This window comes from Trematomus bernacchii, unplaced genomic scaffold (genome assembly GCF_902827165.1).
Source record: "Trematomus bernacchii unplaced genomic scaffold, fTreBer1.1, whole genome shotgun sequence".
Taxonomy (NCBI): Eukaryota; Metazoa; Chordata; class Actinopteri; order Perciformes; family Nototheniidae; genus Trematomus; species Trematomus bernacchii.
Genome location: NW_022987513.1, coordinates 5145063 through 5169101, shown reverse-complemented (window position 1 = coordinate 5169101; position 24039 = coordinate 5145063). Strand labels below are relative to the sequence as shown.

Here is a 24039-nt window from a genome sequence, read left to right as displayed (position 1 = left end):
GGGACCTGGGGAACATGATGTGCATTAAGCTCCATACAGAGTCTTCCGCACTATTTTTTCCATGCACACTCTACACAAGGTAAGCGTGTGTGACAGGGTTTCCGCTAGGATTTTCTCTCGCAGAATTTATTTTACCCGACAAATTTGAAACTTACCGGTCATGTTTCAATAATAATAATAAGAATTGTGTAGCAGAGTTTCCGTTAGCAGGTAATGACCGGATATGCTGATGTTTAAAACTCAGTTAATGGGAGTCATTTTTATATTGCTTCAGTTTATAATCGTAACAGATCGAAAAATTCAGATTCATTTTTCAATAAATGATTCCACAAACAACATAATTATTACATTCAAACAAACTACTTGTAGTAGATGAAGTACATTATTCAAAAGTTTACATTAACTTTGAATAATAACACGTGAGAAACGGATCCTCTCTTTTCCCCTCTCCCTCTCTCTCCTGACAGCCCGTCAGTTTCTCATGCAGCGCGCTAAACAGTGGGAGGGGCTTCAGGTGATTATGCAGAGCTGATCTGATCTCTCTCACGTCCGGTTATACTTCACTCGCGTTTATGTCCATATCGATCAGATCCAGCTCTCCTGATCGGCCTTTATAGAGAGCACCGATCAAACTATTAAGAGTAAATATCGGCCGATAATGATCGGCGGCCAATCGATCGGAGCATCCCTAATTATTACCGGACATTTTGACCGGCAGGTTTTGAATTTACCGGTTTCTATTAAATGTTACCAGCTAAAAACCGGTAATTACCGGCTAACGGAAACCCTGGTGTGTGAGTGTGCCTTATCCAAGCTGCGGCCCCGACTTCTCCACGGTCACAATCGGATTGGAGGAAGTGGGGGTGCGGTGGCTGTTAACCAAAGGCCGGTCAGGGGCAGTGTGATGGGTCGATGTTGTTGGACGACAGGGCGTTTATACATCGGGGCTCCACCCACTGTACCCATAGAGTCCAGTAGAGGGCGGAGCCTGTGTGATATATAACGGGGGGTTACGTATTGTAACCCTAGTTATATAAGCACAGGCGGAGCCCTCTACCTGGGAGCCCTGTCTTTCCTATGCCGCTCGCTGAAGAGGGTGTAGGATGACAGTCGGGAGGCGTAGCCGCCGTATATACTGTGGGCCTGCGCGCGCATTCAGGTAGGCTCACCCCGATTGGCCGGCTACGTTTATGCAACTCAGTAGGTGAATGCCCGCATAGCATGATAGAGAGTAGTACCCATAGAGTCCAGTAGAGGGCTCCGCCTGTGCTTATATAACTAGGGTTACAATACTAGGGTTACAATACGTAACCCCCCGTTTCCAAAAGGCTAGAAGCAAAAACTGGGAAATCTTAATAATTTACTTTATAACCTTACGACTTTCATGCTAATGAAGGTATTGATTTAGCATAAACGAGGATGCCATTAAATTCTAAGAAAAAAAAATGTATTGGCAGATCTGTAGCTTTATATTTGGCGTTGAAACCACTTTTTCAAACCGTTTTTTGGGTTTCTTTCTAATAAATGTACTCTCTGTGATCGCAAATACACATCTGTTTTTTTTCTTTCTTAAATAAATGTAATGAAAGTTTGGCAAATAAAAATCACATCATTTAATCCTCTAACCAAGAGTAGATTAAGAAAAGTAATAAAGATAAAAAAGTGCAACACTACATACAGTGACATACAGTAAGGACACGCATGGCAGTCACGCAAAAAAAAAAAGAAAGTGTAATGCCATTAAATATTCATCAGAACCAGTTGACATGTGAGTGGCACTGACGGTCAGCTGCGTCCCCTTATGATTTTTCTGTCACTCTCTTTCTGCACAGAGAACCAATCTGAAGCCAGCGGAGACAACTGATCGGCACCAAGGCTGAACATAAAAACACAGAAGAAGGAGCTGTGTCTGAAAACGCACCCCTACGCACCAGAGTTTATGGACTGCATGTCAACAAAATCCGGAGAAAATACAGCCCGCTGACTTTGAAGGAGCCGTGTTGGGAAGTTTGTGCAAATGGTGTCACAGCACCTCCTCCCCTGGAAGCCTCACAAAAAGTAAGCATGTATTCAGGTACCCCTCCTGTGAAATATCAAGAGTTTATACCTTTTTCTGTGATCAATCCATAGCAGTATTTTGAAATTGAAATGCTCACCTGTGTTGTATGTATTGTCTCCTTGTGCTATTTAAACCCTATAGCCCAACATGAAGTAACAGAACATTTAAGAGTGCTAGGCATCTGTTTCTTTTAAAAATAAATACCTGGAGTCAGCTGGAAATCCTAGAAAGTCAATCCTCAACAAATAAGAAGATTTTTCCAGAACCTACAATGAATTTTCTACTGCAAAAAAAATGTTCTCCTATTCCAAACAACATGGTTGCTGGTAATGACATTTCTTTGGACCAGAACTCAGTTATACCGATGTTTCTTTCCTATATTTTATATTCTCATAACTAAGTATGCCTTACTATTTTACTCTTATTTAACAAAAGGTACATTTGGACCAAAATGTAACATCTTATAAACAGTTATTTACCGATTTTTCTGTCCTATATTTTATATTTTCATGCCTTATAATGCCTTTAATATAATTTTTTTACAAAAATATTGCAAAAGAAACTCGCAACTGGGAAAACGATTGAACAATTATTGTTAGAAAATATATTTTCACTGCAAAAGGAATGTCATTCAGTCGATAAGTGAAGTCTCTTTAGAATCTGGGTTTTTTTAAATCAGAAATTATTATGTTTCAGAGTAATGAAAGCTTAGTGCTGTGTCTGGAATGAATGCGCTCCCGCTATTTAAACACCATCTATTGTTAAGCTAACTCAATGAACCTTTGTTTTAGGATCAAGATTTCTAAAGCATTAGCCTACAACAGACTTCTATGAAACCCCCAAAATGCAATATAATTTCCGCTCTGAAATAAGACAACTGTCTCTGTACCGGCAGTTTCCTTTCTTCTCTGAAATAAAGGAAGTTCCTCTGGTTCAACTCCAAAAGTTACGAGACCTTAAATCTAAAGCCAATAGAAACAAAGCCAGAGGAGCACCTTGGCTGTTGCACCTTCTTAATGGTGCCAGTAATTAAACAAGAGATAAATGAAGCCGTTAAACAAACTATCACTTATCAACGGTTAAACAGTGGCCAATAAAGCTCGATTATCCCCCTCATTTTCTCGTTTTGGGCAGGGGGCCAAAAAAAGCAATCAGTAACGAAACGAAATATACTAACTCCATGATACCTCAATTTGTTTTTTAGTTCCAAAGCCAACACATATTGGTTTACAAGGACAGGATTTATTTGTTTTTGACATTGGTGGAAGAAGTACTCTTATTTTAAATTAAAGAAGCACTTCTAAATAGTAAAACTACTCTGTTACAAGTAAAAATCCTGCGCTTGTGATCTACCTTAAGTAAAAGTACAAAGGCATTGACATGAAAGTTCACTTAAAAGTGTAAGTACTCAGTATTATGTAATGTTATGTTTATTTATTAGTTAATTAACAGGGAGATTGCACATTATTCAGTTAGACCTGTTAACACTGGACAGATGTAAAATAACAAGTAAATACGATCAGTAAAAATATGCAACATAAATGCTTATTACTGAAAATGCTAATAATAAAATAAAACAAATGACATATTACATACAAAAAGATCACCACAGGTATAGGCAGGTTATATTACGTGTTAATCTTTATATTTTAGTAACTTAAGCTGTCAGATAAATGTAATACAGTAAAAAGTACAGTATACGTTACAATACAAGTACCTTACAATTGTACTTAAGTAGCATACTTGAGTTAATGTACTTTGTGACATCCCAGTTCTGATTTTCGTATACAAACCATGTAAAAATAACCAATAATTCTGAAGCAATAATATTTTAATCTTTAAAAAAGATTTATCAACAATAATATTTATTTTTTATTTTTTTGGAGCCCAGTCCGACCAGCTTTCTGGGGTAAAAGTGATACTGTGTGAAGTCATAAGAGTGTAAAGAGTTTTCAATGAATGTGTGAGGTGTCTTAAGATCTGAACACTCCCACAGCTGATGTTTCATGCAGTAGAAACCCACACACACACACACACACACACACACACACACACACACACACACACACACACACACACACACACACACACACACACACACACACACACACACACACACACACACACACACACACACACACACACACACACACACACACACACACACACACACACACATCGAGGAGCCCATGTGGGAGATCTTTTCTGAGCCCTGGAGGCGGCCTGTATCTATCAATCCACTGTTATTTTTCATATGGTAAGAGACAAACTTAAACAGCTTCAAACACAAACAAAAGGAGTGCGAGTGCTTTTAATACACATCTCCAGCTCAGAGAAACGCCTGTGCACATTTTCTTCAATTCCTTAATTTATTGGTTCTGTAATTCATTTTGCAAAGTTGAATTGCTACAGAAACGAAGATTTGATAAGAGAAGTGGGGTTTTGACAAGATGGGATTTGCCAACATTTGTTATTTAATCAGTGAAAGGCAAGCATTAGTTTGCCTTTTTAGATTTCTGTTGTGGCGATATAAAGACTGTATGAAATGGGATTAAGCAAATGTTGCATCAACAGGAGTTAGGTAGAGGGAAAGGGAAAGAGATAGAGAAGCTGCAACAGATTCAATGCTCTGGAATAGAATATGCAGAGAAACATGGAAGATGGAAACATTAAAGGGGCCATATTATGCTTCATGGGTTTCCCTGGTGTTATATTGGTTTCTGTGCATGTAAAATCCCTGAGTTTCTACAACACTATGTAACACTCGCACTTATAGCCAGCGTATGTGATGTGCTAAGGGGCGAGACATCTCTAAGCGATTGACCAATCACAACAGAGCCGGCCAGCTAACTAATCAGAGCAGACTGGGCTCTGGTTTCAGACAGAGGGTGAAAAGAGGTGATGCAGCACAGGCAGTATGAGAGAAATAAAAACCTTTTTGAACATTAAAGCAAGGAGACATGGAGTCACAAAATACAACTTTGAAACCTGAAAATGAGCATAAAAGGGCCTCTTTAAGGCAACAGTGAAAAAACATGATTGTAAGGGACGGTGTGAGGATGAAGGATGAGTGGCTCTCAGTCAGCATCCTCATTGTTCCAACATGTCACAAATACAAAAAAGAGTGAGAAGAAAAATCTTGAGATAGTACTTTTTTCAATCAATGCAGGATGAGATTGGTTCCTCAGACATCCGCACTGCACGCATGAAAACGTGCACCAACATGTTTTGATTTTGGGGAGTACAATGTGGGATTGGCAGTAAGTGTAAATTGTGTTGTGGAGGGTGTAGATGAGAATATGAATGAGCCGGCAGGGAGGTGAGTAATACAGTTGATTGGGAGCAGCAGGCTGAGATCATGGCAGCAACATGTGATGGAAACAGATCTGCTTGTACTTTCTATTTTGGTAGATGGGGTTGTAGGATGTGAATTTGATGTAAAATCTCCATGTTGCCTAACTGTTTCAGGTTAGAAGAATTTGTACTGTTTTCTGTAGAGAAAAGAGAAATGTACATACAAATTATAATTGAAACAAGGCAGTGGAAATGGCCTTGCTACACATTGCAGAGAAATCTAACACAAAACGAAATATACTGATAAATCTGCAATAATATAATATTAACTGATGTATCGTCCTATTTCTTTAACACACAGCTTTACTGTGAAAATCTGTATTGGAAAATTGTTCAATCTTCCTTTGCTGGAATATAACAAAAAACCTTTCCTTAAATGAAAACAAAATAATGATGTGGCTCTTTAAATAGAAAAACAGTCCATTAAATGTCCAATTGACTTTTAATGGGAACATTACTTTTAGTTAGACACAGAAACACAGACCTGCTGATAAAAAGCACAATGCGAGTTCCTCACAATTCCTTTTCATTATTTTTGAATAATACAGCCACATCTGATTACATTTAGAATGAATGATTTAATTGCATTTAAACAAAGAGGAAAGATGCAGTTGTTAATATTTCAAAGTTTCCTCAGTTGCTGCTGTCGATGTGTGAAGGTGTTTCCACTACATGACAGGGGGAGTTAGCAGCAGTGAAGTGATCAGTTTACACTCAGATACACATACATCCCTCACACCATTTTAGCAGTGGTGAGGTTACAGCTGTTCTAATCTCCAGTATGGCTGGCAGACATAACCTGACAGCACTGCTATCTTTTTCTTGCTCGTGATGTTTTTTCTGATGTGGGTGAATTTGAAACCCTGGAAGCACAGCCTTGTCATGTGACTCAGCCGCTGGTGCCTCCCAGAGCCCTGCATTTATATAACAAGTCGTCAGGATTTCATTTCAATTCAACCAATTAAGCTAACAAACCTCCCTCTCTCAAAATAAGAGTCCGAGCCCTAGCTTAAGTGTGACACCCACATCCGACTCCTTGACTCAAAGGCAGAAGATCAATTTGCCTTTAAAGTCCCATTTCAAATGATCAAGTATGTTTCTCAAAATGGAGAAGACTCTTCTTAGGAATACACAGTTTCCTCTATTTAGTGCTGCACCAACATTACTGGAAGAAGCAGCAACATTAAAAGCAGTGGAGATGATTTAAGAAGTCAGCGCGGCATTGATCAAAGACTGCATTATGATCACTGACACAGACTGACACATCTGAGGTTTATTTTACAGCTAGGCACACTGAACCATCCAGCAATGTGGCACAACAGCAAATCTCCCATTAAATATCAAGACCTTTATTTTAAATAGCTCCAAAGAAATCCTGTTGTTTTCTTTCCTTAATTGGCATACGGAAGGGGAAGTCATTTGATATGAGAAAGGAATGTTTAAGGTTGTAGCTTTATTGTCGTTATATAATACGGGATTGCACAATGAATGCATGCGGCTCCCTTAAAAAGGCCCTATGGGAGAAGAATCCAATCCTTTCACAACAAACACATTATGCTCTTTTTAGTTTTTTGTGTAACTAAGCGGATACAGCTAACATTGTTTCCCCTTACATTACATGTGATTTGTTACTCACCAAACCTGCCTGTAATCTGGCTGTCTGGAGGAAGAAACCCCAAACTAAAATAATTCCGGATGCAGCAGCGGCAGAGGAGAGGACAGGGAATAAGACTGGTACCACGACAGAACACATAACAGTGCTGTACAAATAAAACATGTTATAGTGCTGAAGCGCTATATATATCAAGTCACTTCAAGGCCCTGTGAGCCGCATACCGAACAGCAAACAAAAGGAAAGCTGAAAAAAAACAGTACATCCGCTTATATGAATTATGTGAAGAACTCCTTTGCTGCTTTACTATCTCTATCACTCTGCTGCAGGATCATTTCAAAGCAATATTGATTAAAAATAAGCACTATGAACACGTTTTAGGGCCAATATTGATTAGTATTGTTCTGTTTTTCATGTTAATACAGTATGGCAATTGATTGAAAATATGCTCTCTCAAAGTGCTTTGCCTTCTCATAATCGTAAATATCCAAATATTTGGTTTAACGGTTGCGAGCCATAGCCAATTTTAAATGTGTAATGTGTTATTTTATTATAAATGGAATTAAACTGTTGTTTTTTGTACATGTTATTGAAGAATTTAAGCTCTTGGTGGAGTTTTTCATTCAAATCTTAATCTATTTTCACACAAGAGAAAATACAGCGCTCTTCACTTGCGTTATATAGATTTTATGACAAAAATAGGAAAACTTATTTCATCCGGAAACACAAATCTCTATGTACTGTATGTCACATATGTCACATACCCTGGGTCTGTGCGTCAGCAGTTTAGATGAGAAACTGCTTAGCGCAAATCCAATCTCTCCCACATGGCAGGAAATTGGTGCTGAAACCAAGAAAAATTGACTTAGTATGGTTGGGATGAATTTATTTCATATTTAGCCTTTAACATGTCATTCAATCGGCCTCTATAGCATACTCACAAAGCATATTTTCAAAGAATAGAAGATAAAAAGAGATTTCAAAAGGATTGTAATGTTTTTGCACATCAAATAATTCAGAATTCAAATGTGTTGTGAGCCACTAACGCAGGAACTCATTTTGTTTCATGTGTTATGCGAGGCACTGATTATTGTGTATTCAAAACACTTGAAGGTCATTTGTGATGATGACCGTAGTTTATAGTAGTTTGTTTATTTGACACAAAAGTGATAATGAAGCTCGTGTTTTTGCATTTTTGAAGGAAGCGAAAACGTTTTGGGCATGGCGCTGTGCATATTTTTGCCTTATTTGTTTATTTCAGGGCATTTATATCTCCATGTTTTAATAGCTTGAAATTATAGTACATTATTGCAAAGACGTGGTATCTAAATTAGATTATTTCAAGAACTATTACAGAAATAAAACCCTCTACGATATACCAAAATGAATCGGCCATGCTAATCTGGCCTTTTTTTTTTCTCTCTCAGATCTATTTTTTCTGTCATCACCATAACCATCATGTATTGCGTCATCCCTTCCACATGTCCAATCTTTAGATCTAAAATGCGATCCATGGGCATGCCATGTAAGATAAGCTGTGGGCCACTATTATCTTTTCCCAGCCATCAGTCAAATGGATTCCCTGATACATCAGCAGCCCATTTGGTCAATCCAAAATCAGCTTTTTCCAGATTTCCCAGTCCTCTGTGGGTGACTTAATGGTGAGATGGGATTAAAAGGTCTTGCTCAAAGCTGCTTTCTGTCCCTCTCTCTCCCTCCCTGTTTTTTTCTTTTATGTAAATTGATCCAGTCTTGGGTTCCAGTATTAGATCGGGGGGTTGTCGTACTGTGCCTGAGGCGGCTGGCTGTCTAGCTAACACATTGCCCCACATCCCCGCTTCACTCCCCTCTAAAGATAACTGAAATGCAGACTGCGACCTTATAGATTGTTCCCATATGGGTTAATGTTTTGCAATTTGAGCATGCATGGACAGACAAACACACAGCACATCCAAAGCAGAAACATCCACAAACACAAAGAGCACTGAGAAGCTTTTTATACTTTTCATTTTCTAATAGAGGAAGAAAAATGAGCAACCATAGGGCAAAGACATCCTGAAATGACCGTCTGCCATTCTTCGTAGCACCTGATTAATCCAGAGAATCGCGGCTCAATATGCTCTATTAATCCCTCAGGCTCTGGTCTGCACCACTTCAATCTCACACCACATCTATGTTGTTTTTAAAGGGCTGACCCAAATTCTCCACTGTTCAAGAGACTCTGCTGAAGCTCCTGGGAATCAAAAGTCATCCATTCTTTAGCACTACTCAGCCAAACACATATACACAAGGTTGTGAAAATGCACCACAGAATATGATGCATAGACATATACGCCATAAAATGTGAAACTGCAAAAAAAGTTTATAAACAACAGTATCTTTTTATATTTAATTAATTATGGTACTCCTCAAGCTCCAATGAAAGTGCACTGACCCAACTTCACTGTCTTGGAAAGGATTGGAGTAGAGAGGCGATTGAGTTTCATGATCAGTGAGCACTGAGTCGGGAAATGGTGGAGACGACCATAAATCGAAGAAGAAATTTGTAATAGTAAGGCATGAGCTTCGAAAATAATGCAGTGACAATAGATGTTGTTAATAACAACCCTTAAATGCACTTATTTAATACCAAAGCTCTGTTTATGCAGTCCAAAGCCTCAAATCCAATGAAAAGTGTACTGTATTACAATATCCTACAGAAGAACAGAGGAAAGAAGCATGAACATTTAACCCAAATTATAAATCACAAATATGTTATCCAACTACAAAGAATACAACTGAACCAAAATATAGTTTTTCATAAACCTTATATTATTTTTTTCTTGAAATGGTTAAAACCAACGATTTCCAAAATATAAATCTAAGCATGAGACTGCATTTACTGCGATATCCAACTACTTTAGCATACTGGCACATCAATAGGCTTTATTTACCTTGAAATATACTATAATGGTGAATAACATGGTCTTTCTGATATCCATTCTCCCTGGAAAATAAAATACAATCCTCTTATTTGTACAAAAAATGTACTTAAGTTTTAGCTGACAAAAAAAGATCAGAATTTGACCTGACCAATGGAAGAATCTAGTAAGTGAAATGAATGGAATGGAAATAATAACCCTAAGAACAAAAAACCAAGTTCATATCTTTATGAATCTTTTCCTCTTTTTTATTTCTTCTCTTTTTCTCAATTGTTGATTCTTATGTAGTTATTTAGTGTATTAAAGTGTGCCCTGTAACTAAACAATTTCTTAAAAGGCAAATTAAATAAAATAAAACAGACAAAGACAATAATTCTTTTAGAACTGTAGAACAACTGTTAGAGGGTTCGGTACTTGAACAGCGATTCTTTACTCTTGAAAATGATTGCAAGGTCAACGATAATTTCTCTCATCATGTTCAATATTGTGATAACGATTAAGCACAGATAAATGTTTGCAAATATATATTCAGCAAAGTCAACCTCCAGCAGAATTGTCATTCATTTGGTTAATTATCGTGACCTACACTCCTGGGAATCCTGTAATTTACATGAGAGCCGACTGGCTGTGGCAGATCACCTCGGATTCGTGAGGAAATCAATAACACAGCCTGACCATGTTTGCTGCTGTGTGGGCCTTAATGGTTTGACTAATGGCTCTGGTTATTGAAGACTGGAATGGGCTCATGTTGTCACTCTGTTGCAATTTACCAGTTTTAAAATCTCTGTATTCAATAATGTTCTTACTGTTATGTCGTCTTAGTTGAATTGATAACAGCAGCAAACTGTGATGCCAATCAAGTTCTGAGTCGAGCTCATGAATACTCCCAAAATGAGTTGTGGTCATTACAAATAGTTAATTAGTTGTCTCATCATGTGCATTTCACTACAGATTAAATATTTCCTTTACTGTTTTATGGTACTTCATTTGATGCAACTACATTAGGAAGACATGATTTGTGTTGTTTTATAGTGCCGGGTGCCATCTTGACTCCCTTGATGTGACTTCAGCTATTGAAGATGACGGCTCTGAGCTAAAACATGTTGTTCTGTCTTTATAATGAAACGTATCTTCAGCTCTGTCTGGCTAATGCAGCCATCTGCTGGAAACTCCTAATGGAGTTATAGAGCCTCTCCAGATCTATTTAAATAATTCAGCAGGGGAGAATATTCTCATCATATTTATGCACAAGGCTTAATTCTAAATGTGGGATTTGATTTGTCAATACAGATTTGCTTTTCCAAACTTTTTGTTACAGGACATGCTCAAGTTTAGTCTAACTGTCTGTTATCTTGGATTACTGTGGCTAATTCCTCATTATGATGGACTACGCAGTTCTCTCATTTTTGTTTATTTTCTGCTTTGAATAAATGTTTTGAGAAGCTGAGAGGATTCTGCAAAGACCTCGCCATGTGTGAACAACTCTTTAATGATATGACCAGTAATTGTAGAGCAAGAACAACCTTGTTATGAGTGCACGATGTGTGTTCTGTTAAGATAAGAGAGTTGTAGCATTTTCTTAGGCTCCGATATTGTTAAGACAGACAAGAATAAAAGTGCTGTCTGAAACTAATCAGAAAAGGTTTAGCTGAAATCCCCTCACATGCCTAGTCACCTGTACCTATTAACTTATTCAGTTGTGCCTCAATGCTGACTCTAATTTCTCTTTCTCTCACAGGATGGAGGTCACAGGAATCCAGCTCACTGCAAGAATTTGAGGATTGACAACACACCTGGAAAAGTGAGACAGTGCTTATGTTCACCATAATGGCACCTGTAGGTGTGGCTAAGCTTCGGGCTCGGCTCTTCCTGCTGTTTCTTTGCTTGACACTACGTGCTGGCATGCTTCAGTTTGCCTCAGCCACGATACAAGGGTACATTGGAGACAGGGACATGATATGCCCATCCGTATGCAGGTGCGATGAGGACTTTATCTACTGTAATGACCGTGGTCTGAGCTCCATCCCATCACTTCCTCCTTCGGCGTCCGTCCTCTACCTTCAGAACAACCAGATAAACAACCCGGGTTTGCCCACGTCCTTGGAGCGCCAGCTTGCCATCCGTGTGGTCTACTTGTATGATAATGAACTGGACGAATTCCCTGTGCACCTGCCACCATCCATCCGTGAACTGCATTTGCAGGACAACAACATACGCACTATTCCTCGTAGTGCACTGGCTAGGATGCCCTTGCTAGAGAAGCTCCACCTGGATGACAATTCAATTTCCACTGTTAGCATCGAGGACCAGGCCTTCGCTGACAACCCACGGTTGCGCCTACTTTTCCTTTCACGCAACCACCTGTCCAGTATCCCTTCAGGACTGCCTGCCTCCCTGGAAGAACTCCGTCTAGATGACAACCGAATCTCCACAATCCCTACCCACGCCTTCAGAGGGCTTTCCTCACTTAGGTGTCTCGTCCTGGACGGAAACCTTTTGGCAAACCAGCGCATTGCCGATGACACGTTCTCCCGCCTTGCCAACTTGACCGAGTTGTCCCTAGTCCGTAACTCCCTCCAGACCCCACCGGTCAACCTGCCCAGCGCCCATCTGCAGCGCCTGTCTCTACAGGAAAATGCCCTGACTCATATGCCACGTGGTTCCTTGGATGGTATGCACAGGCTGCTTAGATTGGACCTGTCAGGAAACAATCTGACAACCCTACCGAGGGGACTGTTCAAAGACCTAGATAGCCTGGGCCAGTTGCTGGTGCGAGGCAATCCCTGGCACTGTGGCTGCAACCTGCGTTGGCTGTATGACTGGCTGCATGCCCGCGGTAACACCATCACTGTCAGAGGCCTCAACTGCCATGGACCTGACAGGGTGCGAGACATGGCTTTGAAAGACCTGGCCAGCGAGATGGAGGAGTGTGAGTTGGTGAGGACCAGAGACAGAGTGGGCGGAGGTGGAGTCGATACCTCTACCACTCACACCCCTCCACAGGGCTCTCTCTTCACCCTTCGATCAAAGCGACCTGGCCTGGGGCTTCCTGACTCTGGCTTAGACTACACTCTCAGCAGCAGCGGAGTGGGGAAGAGCCTGGCCCTCAATGTGAAGCCTCTCTCGCACAACAGTGTCCGTGTTACCTGGAGCGTGGCCCAACCCAGCTCGTCCTTTAGGCTGAGCTGGCTCCGACTGGGAACTGGGAACGCAATGGGATCAATTACAGAGACTCTGGTCCGGGGGGACCGTCGTGAGTACCTGCTTACCTCCCTCCAACCACGCTCCAGTTACATTATTTGCATGGTGCCCCTGGCTGCAAGTTCTGAAAGCAAGGGAGCAATTTCTGGAGATGCTGACTCCGATGAAGCTCTTGTGTGTGCAAAAGCTGAAACGTCTGACCCCACCCCTTTGGAGGAGGATGAGAATGAAGACTCAAAGAAGATGACAGTTCTGCCCTTGGCAGGGATTGTTGGTGGGGCTACCGCCATTGTGTCCTTGGCTCTTATTTTTGGCATCTTCTGCTGGTATGGACATAGGACTGGGCATTTGTGCACCCGTGACCACTACACTCGCAAAAACTCGCGAAAAAAGAAGAGCTGTGATGACTACATTGAGTCAGGCACCAAGAAGGACAATACCATTTTGGAGATCCGCAGTCCAGGGTTCCAGATGACGCCACTGGCAGCCGGCCAGCCAATGCAGCCTAAACCCCTACGAGAGGATTACATCATTCATACCATATACCCCTCTAATGGCACTGGCCTGTACAAAGGAGACAACCATGTTTCTGATGCAGGTCATGGCACCAACCGCGGCTATAGAGAAGGAGGAATCCCAGATATAGACTACTGTTACACATGATGTACTATATATCCAGTTCACAGTGTTATTGGTAAACTGTATGGATGCACAATTTCCGTTAGCATGGACACTTATGAAGCACCCCTCTGTGCCTTCTTCTACTGGTATCCCATTCCAAAATACCTGCTGTTAATGTGATTAACTGGAACTGAAACCTTGTGGGAACAGATCACTGCAGGAAGCAGCAGCCAGAGTCCCAGGTGTGAATGCACAGCTGACTGTTTCCTTACCATCTTAGTAAAGGCCTGTGTATGCTTTCTTTTCTGCTCTTTCCATGTGACATGTAAGCAAAGAATGTATACACTGTGGAAAGGTCAAACTTAGCATATGTGCAGGTAGGGTTCCTCTCACACACAGGCGCCACAGCAGGCAATTCAAAATGGATTAGGAAATGATGACCTAACATCATGGTAGTATTTTCCTGCTCACTGGTCATACACAGTATGTAGTCGTATAAAGTCATTTTTCAAAATGCCTCAACTATATTGATGTGCCCTACCAGCTATCCAAGGAAAGGGCTTTGTAAAGCTGTGAATTGTTCTATTTCAAACAACCCAATAACCACTTGTCTTAAAGTAGGCTTGTTATTACCTTATTCAGTAGTTGGCAGAGTGAAGATCTTATCATGGCTGGTCAGCCTTGGTTATACCTCTCCAGATCATTCACCTAAGATCAGTATTTTAGTGTTGCGTCAGATGAGGTGCAGCACAAGCGTGTAGATAATTCACTGAGGTACTGACTGGGCTGTGTTTGGAAAATGCTTTGCTATTTTTATCCGTGGTTTGTTAAGTAATCAAAACCTGCACAGCTCTCTTTATTTATTTATTTTGTCCCGTATGTGACTAAAATTGCTTTTAATTTTTGCACTCATGTAACTGATGAAACCCAGCTTTGAAGACAGTGGATTTAAATCAACAAAATAAGAGATGTGAAGAAAATAACATGAAGGTCAATTGCAGGTTAATGTTGAATGAAATGCAGCATAGTTAATTCTTGATTCAGAATGTTTATAAAATGTAATTTGAAAATTAGACCCCAAAAGACAAGCATGTAAGTCATCTGAGACGGTAGAGACCAGCCTCCCTGTATCCCTCTTTTCCCATGTTGTGCCTGTGTGCTTAACCTGTGACTTCAGTTGATAACTTTTGGTTACAAAATGTTTCCTCCACACACCTAAAGCGACAACAGCATGCACAGAGAATCCAGTCTGGACAAATGTGGATCCTCCTGTGCGAGACAGACTCTTGTGAGTGAACCCTGAAATGATGGCGAGAATTGTGAGTGAAACTGAGGAGACTCAAACCGCAACACTGTTGACCTGCACTGTGGAGCGGTGGCCAAGCTGAGAGTGGGTGGATGGACTATCGGGGGACTCTTGAAGGCGGGGTGGCTCCTCCGTGGATGAGTTCATTGATGTTTGTTTTAGCAATGGTAAAAGGCCTCCACTCATCCCACCTATTTTATTACTGAGCAGCACTACAAATGTAAATGTATTAGCACTTAGCAGGGATAAATGTTATGACAGGCGCGGTGAGACGGAGGCTAAAGAAACTTTTAAAGATGGAGAATTGATGGCTCTGGCGCAGTGGAGTTCACCCATGCATAAATCTGTTTGTCATACTCAGCTTCTCCCCCTTGGGTTTAATATTGTCCATCAGTTGTTTACCAGTGTGTTGCTTCCAAAGGGGAAACCAATTGTGCTTCCTCGACTGTTGTGTCCGCCGGAGTTTTACCATGGTGTCAGGCAACCTGTCAGTGGAATGTATATTTTTCCTTGCATCCGAAATCACTGGCTTCAACATCTTACTGGCCCGGCTAATTGTTTTTTTCTTGGGGAATGTTGATATAGTGTAATTGCTATTTTACAGTGGGTCTACATGTACTTCCTCATCATTTGTATAAAATAAAACAATGGCCACAGCCACATCAATATTTTTTTCTGGTGAAATTATAGAAAGTAATGGTGCCATAACTTTGCGTAAAAAAAAAAATGAAATGTGAACCTGAGATATGTGTGGAATTTGCTTTATAAATTCATCTTCAGAGGGGATCAATAAAAAGTTTTATAATCTTGTTATTACTGCAACCTTTCATTTCATCTCATGCCTGAGGAAGCTGAATATTTTATCACTCAAAGAGGTATTGATGGGCGATAAAAATTCATTCAGCTTTCACCCAAAAATTAACCTTACTTTTTGGTTTTTTGTTTTACTTTGATGAGTATTTGGAGTAGCTCTGGGATAAAACATTGCCAGCTACAGCCTGAGGCCAGACACTTGGAACCAGCGGAGTTTAAAACTGAAGCTAAGAAGAGTCAACCGGCTGCTGCTCTCAGTGACTTGACGTTTACATGCAGCCTGGAACTCCACAAGGATGAACGAGCTCAACTCTGAATAAACAACTTCATCAAGGCAGATGAAATCGAGTAATTAGCCTCTCCTGGGTTGGAACTTCAGACTTGTTTAAGGACTGTGCCTGTGTTTCAGCAGGATACCCTCCTGTTACCTCTTAATTTCATCAACCTATGACACAGCCGCTAGCTAATTTAGTGAAAGAAAAAGTTGTTTTATTTGCTAAACAAAGTTAGGACCAACCAGTTAATTAAAGATGGAGTAATGTGGTTTGGTATGAAGTGGGCTTTGTTGCATTTTTAACCAGGAGAGAACATTCGCAAAGTGAATCCAGTGGCCAGCAAAAACATTCATCAGGCTTTAAATTACTCTATTACCAGTATACAAACACATTTCTCACATTTGTTTTTGCAAATTTCAATTTCTCATTGTAAATTGGAATGAGACGTGTCCAAAAAGATAGATTCACTCTAATTTGGAGTGAAATTGGGTCTGTCACATAATATTTTTGGCTGTTGTGCTTGGAAGAAAAAAAGTAAAACATTTGTCTATTGCGTGATTGCAAGCTGTAGACACAGAAACAGCACCTCACATTCTTTCCTTGTGAACAATAAACATTGATTGAGAATGACAACATTCTGAATCCATTGGCAGCTCAACAATCACTCAAGCTGCATTCACATGGCAAGCGGTAAAACGAGAGAGCGGTGTCTCCCGACTAGGCGGAAGAGCAACACCTCTGCCTCACGCAACGCACTAAGTTGTTGTTAGCAACCAATCCGCTGTGTGAAGCATAGCCAGCTAGCAGGGGACATAACTGCAAGGCCCCAGGCTCAACCCTTACAAAAATCGCATATCATGAATGCAGCTTTAGCTTGGCTTTCTCCTGAATAGTTAAAGTGGGCCTATCATGCTATATTTGAATAATATAGTGTAGGACCATACCTATATAAGGCATATTTATACTTTTTTTTTTTTTAAATACCAAACAGATCATGCATTTTAGACATGCCTCACTTTGCTCAATTTGCACTTTTTTAGCTCTGTTTTTGCAAGGTCTGATTCTGTGAGAACAGCACCACCTACAGGCCTGGCATATGTACTACAGCGTCTCCAGCGCTTTCAAACGGCAATGGCCGTGGCTGTCTCCTCCTGATTGGTGGAGTTGGCCCAATAGCCGTAGCGTGTTCAAATCTGGATCAGTTTTTATCAGATCCGTTGCAGCCCTTTTTTTAGAGATTTGGGTATGGAGGAAAATAGAGAGGGTTGTGTTTTCTGACACTCGGTGAGTTCCCTGGAACACCGGGGACACATATTCATGTATAAAAGACGTACAAAAGTGCATTTTGCATGATAGGTCCCCTTTAAATTACCAGGTGTTAGGACTGAAAGAGAACCACCAATTCTGAACTTAAAGGTCCCCTATTATACTGTTTTACATCAATATATTATAGGTCTCAGATATATACAAACATGGGGGGGGGGGGGGGGGGGGGGGGGGGTTACCTTGGTTGGTTATTGGCTAATGGTTACACAAGCCACAAAATCGTTATGATATCATAAAGTGGCCAAAATCTGATCAGCTCATTTTCAGACAGGTTTTTATATAAATGGATCAGGACAAAAAGAGAGAGAATCTTTTTTCCTGAAACTTTCAGAATCTCTTTCCACAGAGGGGACACATGTTTATGTATACAAGACATGAAAAAGTGGATTTTGCATACTAGGTGACCTTTAAGTAACACATTTTGAAACATCCATTGTTTTATTTTGTTTAATCTTCCTTCTTAAATGCAACTTGAATTTCTCCATTTCTAAAGAGCTGCAATGTGCTGCAGTTTGTTTTACTATCTACGCCCATGGGATGGTGGTAGGTCTGTGGGAGATTTAATGAGTATCAGCACGGATCAACAATGTAACATGCTGTTGTGAAGCATTGCGAACAGTTTGTAAAGGCAGCTCAATTCCCCGTGCAGAGCAACAGAAGCCTACTTTCTCTACGTTTATTTAACAGTATATTGATTTCACTACTGCTGACGTTCTTTTTCTACTTACAGTTTTTTTGGGGTAATCTCTCCAAAAAATGTAAACCAGCCATATGCCTCCAAATGATGATCAAGGGATCATCATTCAGCACGCCTGTGAAAGAACGTATTTGGATGGTAAGAACATTCGGTGCATCTGGAGTCTACCTCTATTATTGTTTTTCTTTTATCCTGTTATTTATAACTGTAAATTGTGAATTTGTAATACATTTGTGGAGTACTATTACTTTAAAGTTAGCGAAACTTGAAGAAGATACTCCTACTTTATAGTGAGGTAAACTTGTGAGTCAAAGAATTTGAGATTGACTTATGTAGAGCCACATCCCCTTGGAGATGAAGATGCTTCCATCAGAAAGCAGTTGTCTTACAGCCAATGATAAGTGTGGGGAGGTGTACTCTAGGATTGCAACAACAAAGTCCATTCTTTGCCCATTGCAGCCTTTGTCTAATGGAAAGCCCTTTCTGACCTCATGGTTATCTTGGATAGCGCCAGTACATATGTCTTTGCAGATCTTTTGACAGTGCACTCACCCTCTCGAAGCCCTTTTGTGCTCATAGAAATGAAAAAGTATCCTTTTGTCAGAGTCAGCCAGATCACAACTCAAATAACTGTGACCTGAAGGTTGGGCACTAACCTCTTTCTTGTCTCTCTCATGGACGATTTAAGACCGTCCCCTGTAAATCTCATTGTGCAGGGAGAAAAAACGCAAGGGGAATGAAATATGAGAAATACGATACAGGAAATGAGGCCAAAAGAGGTTATATTGCAGAGATAGAGATGGTGGAGATGGGAGTCGTTAAGGAGTCTCACAGCAGATGGGCTTGCCTGGTTTCCAACGCAGATGGTTTAGTAAGGTTTTTCCAATATTTCAACAGTTAAGGCTTGCTTAGCTGGCAGTCCGATCATCTTGGATAAGAGCAATATAATGTGTATTTAAATAGGAACACCTTGTCTTCTAAGGAGAATACATTGGCTACACTTACAATACCATTTCTAAAAGCTGAGAGACAAACTGTACGGTAGCTTTCTGCAATAAGCTACACAGTTTTCCAGAACTCAGCAGCCTACCAAGTTTGTCTTTTTTGAGAATATTATATTCGTAGATTTAAAAGAAGTAGCTGCAACTCATTCAATCAAGACTCTTATTGCTACATCTTCACACAATCAAATCAGAACTCACAGTCCTGCAGTGTAAATAGAATAAGCAGTCCAATCTCCAAGAAATATCCTCTGTGCCAAATTGTCTGCAAGTGAATGACACACAGATATGTGAGATAGAAATGATGAGGAGTAACCTGAATATGATGAACCAGAAGGATGTCATGATAATGAAACTGGAAAGAAGTTGAACTGTCATTTCACTCTCGACACAAACGGACGATTTGACATGCAAACAAAAAAACATCTGCCGATTGGGAGACAGACATAATCCCTGTCCCCAAGAGACCGGCTGAGCGCTTTAGCTGGAGCTCAGTGATGAGGCTGTGGCATCAATATGACCCTGTCGCTAAATATTGGAACTGTAGTATATGTTCTTAAACCTGTTTGGACTGCGCTCATTATAACCTCTGCCGATGTGGAAGGTAATGGTTTCTGCTCGGTTTGTCTGTTTGTCAGTCAGCAGGAAAAAATGACTGAAAAACTTGAAAGAAACCTGCTACATTTTGGAGGGGATTCAAATGATGGGGTGTTCAAACTAATTATGTGTCACTTATGTTAAAATTGCGATACATTTGTTTCACATTCATTTGGTGTTGAACAACCGGGAAGACATTTTAAAATAAGAAAGTTCACGTGAACCGCTCATGTCGTAACATAATCTCTGACACAGCTTTAAACATGTTGTTCAAACGCTCTACAGCATGTCCTCTATGTAGCATACATCTGGATTCTCATAAACTCACAAAAATAAAGACTTCCTATATATTGGACCATCTTAGGAGCACAATAATTGGCCTTGGCAGAAGTCTGCCCTTCAGAGTGCCATTCTCTGATGTGTTGATACACAGTTAAACTGCCAGTTATTTTTTTCTATATAATAGCCTGTGACCAACATTTATCAGCCACGATTTCCTGCCTTCAGACTTTTTATTTTTACACAATGATCCTACCCTACAGTAAAAACTAAATCAGCCCGCTCCTGTTCTTCTTGTCTGCACCAAGGTCTCAAAGTCAATGTGTGGCAAAGAGTCTTTAAACTGCAGACAACATGTATTGTGTTCTTGATTTGCGTCTATAAAGCCATAAAGCATTCTCTTCTTGAATTAGCTAATGGAAACAGAATGTGTAGGTGTGAGGTTTTTCTCGCAGAGTGTATTGAATCAGAATAATAACAAGGAGGAATGTGTTTGCACACATCTACTCTAGGTAACCCGACATCCTTATGAAGTGAGCTATTTATTTTGAAGTGGCAGTAATCATGGTGATGTGGCTCAAATTACTAAGGTAGTGCTCCAGCCTGGAATAAAATTACATTGTGTAAAACAATTTAGCCTAGCTGTTTTACAATTAGATTAGGGGGATATTACTTAGGTTGTTCTGGATGGGCTCAGATAGTAAATAGACTCTGCAGGAGACCCTTAAGAAAAACTAATGCCATTAAGAAAAAGCTTATTTGCTTGCTTTGAGCATTTGGACTGCTTAAAGTTCTTTATATTTCAAACAACAAAAAGCATCTGCTGTTATTCACAGCTTAAGTATTCTGTCCAGATTTCTGTCATATTACCTGTGTACGTTTTTGTAAACTGTACCCGACTCCATATAAGCGGTAGAAGATGGATGGAGGGATTTCTGTAAATTAATGAGGGAAAATACATATTTTGAGAGAGGATTTCTTGTTTCCCAGGTGATGAAATATGAGCTGTTGGACGAAAAAAAAAACTTTACCTTGGTTTCCTAATATAATTTAAGGTTTATTTGTCTATAAACAAAAGCTAATGATTTTCACTCTTTGTTCAAAGATGTTTGTGGCCATACACTTTCTGATGTTTTATGAAGCACCTTCCCCAGATCCAATTTTATTTGTCCAATGCTTTATCACCAACACTTCCATCAGCCTCAGCTGAAGCCTTCTTACCATGCCAACAAGCTATTCTAAGATGGAGAGCATGGCAAACAATATACGGAGCCAAGGGAGAGATATTTTGAGAAAACACTCGAGATTCAAGTCGTAAATTAACAACTAAAAAGCCTTGGATATTCTCCAATATATTGTTCTCGGAATATAGCCCCCTCCTCCCGCATCATGTTTTCCTCTTTTTACCTAAAATGGCCTTGACACGCCTTTGTAATTAAATGCTGAATATAGCAACCTTGTTTTGTAAGAACGTTGTTGCTTATTTTCTCAGGATGCAGTGACAAAATGTTTCCTGTCACTTTTCTCTTCTTTGCATTGATGAATTCCTGAAAAGAAAATGGTGGTGTGTGTAGAGGATCCATTGATTTCCATTGCTGTTGTTTCTCAGTTGCCTGGATATCACACAGCAGCCCAGCTACCGACAACATTCTAACTCCTATAACATCCTTACCAATTAAATAAATATCTTTATCTTTTACCCCCATTCATGACTTTCAGAACACGTTTCTGTAAACTAGAATGCAAATATCGAATTGATATCTAAAAGATGAAAAACGAAATCATAATCACTCTTTAGCAACTGGCACACTGTTTACATTGTTAGGTAGGTCTTTCAACAGTTTTGTAACAAGGCCCTGAGTCATACATTTTTGTGACACATTCATAGTGACTACTCATCTTTATATCAAGAGTCATTTTCTCTTTATGATAAATCATTTTAGTCTTTTTCGACAAATCCATTCTGATCAAACACCTCCAAGGTACGTGATGCTGACACATCACTTTAATGGTTCATCTCTGTCCGCTCTGACTGAACAGTTCCATTACACTGTTCAAATCATTGTCAAGTGGGATAAAAACAACAGTATCCTCTGGGTTTTTGCTCACATCTGTTTCTCGCTACATCCCATAAAGCAGCGGGTGGACATACAGGGTTTTAACATGACTTTGGCTTGACATGTCTATGGTGTTCAAGCTTTGACATTGAATGGTCAAATGCAATTTAAGCTCGGTTAAACAGGGTCGTCCAGAGCCATTGGGTGAGGACGGTCACAGATGGCTCACTAACTCTCTGACAGCTGCTGGACATTGCATCGGACAAAGAGTTCACAGATCATAGCAGGCAAAGCCCAGCATTCTCCCTTTGTTCCATATATATGAAACGCAACAAAGCTACCAATGTTATAACTGGATACATTATTTCTACCAATACACTATATATAAAAGGTGGATGTAGACAGCTTGATGTCACCCATTGGTTCGTAGACTATCTTTGAAGCTTCTAGTTTAGCATTTTGGCTGTTGCCTTGTTGGCTACATGGCAACCAGAAGTGACATGGGGGTGAAAATAATAATGCTGAAGAAGACAATTTAGGTGGCCACAATGTCACAATGTACCTTCATGAACCTAAAACCCAATAAAAGGTCAAAATCCTGGACGAAAACTCTGTGGTAGTGGCCTGTCCATCATAAGGTGACAACGCGATTAAGCATACCTGTTTTTATCTTCTATTTTAATTTAAGATTAACCATAGTCTACTTAATAAACACCATGCTAAATTGAAGCACAATTGAAACAAGCGATCAAGATCATAAACTCGTTGGGAAATTGTTTAATGAGGTAATAAATGAACTGAACCTTCATTTTGTCATAGAGTCCTATACAATCAAATGTCTTTTTGCAACCAGTTTCCCATGCTTGCCAGTAGAAAGAATGCAGTGGCATTGTCTGGTCAACATTTTAATTTGTCTATGACCAATTATTTAAAAACTAACATTTGTATCAGTTTTAGATATGTTTTGTGCTGTTGAAGATGGTAAACATCACTCCTCCCTAAAATCAGCATGTTAACATTTTGATTGTGACCATGTTAGCATGTTGATGTTAGCATTATTCTTAAAGCATCAATATGTCCACAACCATAGCCTCTAGGGGGGCTTTAGTCTTGTTATAATTACAGACAAGTTTATAGTGATGGTTACACCCTGCACCACATCAAATGTCATAAATGTCTAATTCTGGTAATAATCAATCAAGTGGGCGGACCACAATCTCCTACACCCTGCTCAAGGTTTCTTTATCCATCATGAGATCTTAGTGGAAGCGCCATCTCGTACTCACTGCGGATCTCACACTGGGGAGTGTCAATTTAATTTACTGTCTCATAAATCCCAGAAGACTTAAACAGTGATTGCGGGCCATCCAGAGGACCAATAACAGCTGAGTGTTTGTATAGGGAGGGTGCCTATATTCTCTGCACACCTTCACTCCCTTTCAGCCAGAGCACTTGATCCGTGCATGCATGCTGTTTCTCTGCTTTAAACACTATAGGCACTGCCCCATCTGATTCATGCAGGTATTTATTTTTTATGCAGAGCTTGCATCCTCTTTGTGTCTGTCATTTCAAGAAGTTTGGATAATTGAACGTTGGGTCAATCTGGTCGTTATGCACCTTGTATTTGCATAAAGCCATGCTGGTGCTTCTCCCTAATTGGAATGTATGGGATTTCTTTATGTCTTAAACGGCACGAGGAACCAATTATAAGGCTCATAGGGAACGACTTCTAGGTGGAATATAGCACATTTTAGCTGATTGCTGTAGTGCAATGAAAATGTAGATTGCTGGAAAAAAGCATTGCTCAGAGTAATTGAATGCACCAGGCATCTGTCAAATAAATTCTTCTTTAGAAAATGCTGGTGCATTTTGTCTCTTAGCCATGAGAACAGATTAAATTGAGTCTGTCAGACAGAAAAT

At 40.0% G+C, this 24039-nt stretch overlaps 1 protein-coding gene across 1 annotated transcript; it reads left to right on the top strand.

The window, feature by feature from the left end:
• Window positions 1–1964: 1964 nt before the first annotated feature.
• On the top strand, window positions 1965–14308 carry flrt1a (fibronectin leucine rich transmembrane protein 1a). Its single transcript, XM_034113745.1, has 2 exons — window positions 1965–2058; window positions 11685–14308. Exon 2 carries the CDS (start codon window positions 11762–11764, stop codon window positions 13808–13810), a length of 2049 nt encoding a protein of 682 aa, XP_033969636.1. The 5' UTR covers window positions 1965–2058; window positions 11685–11761; the 3' UTR covers window positions 13811–14308.
• The last annotated feature ends 9731 nt before the right edge of the window (window positions 14309–24039 follow it).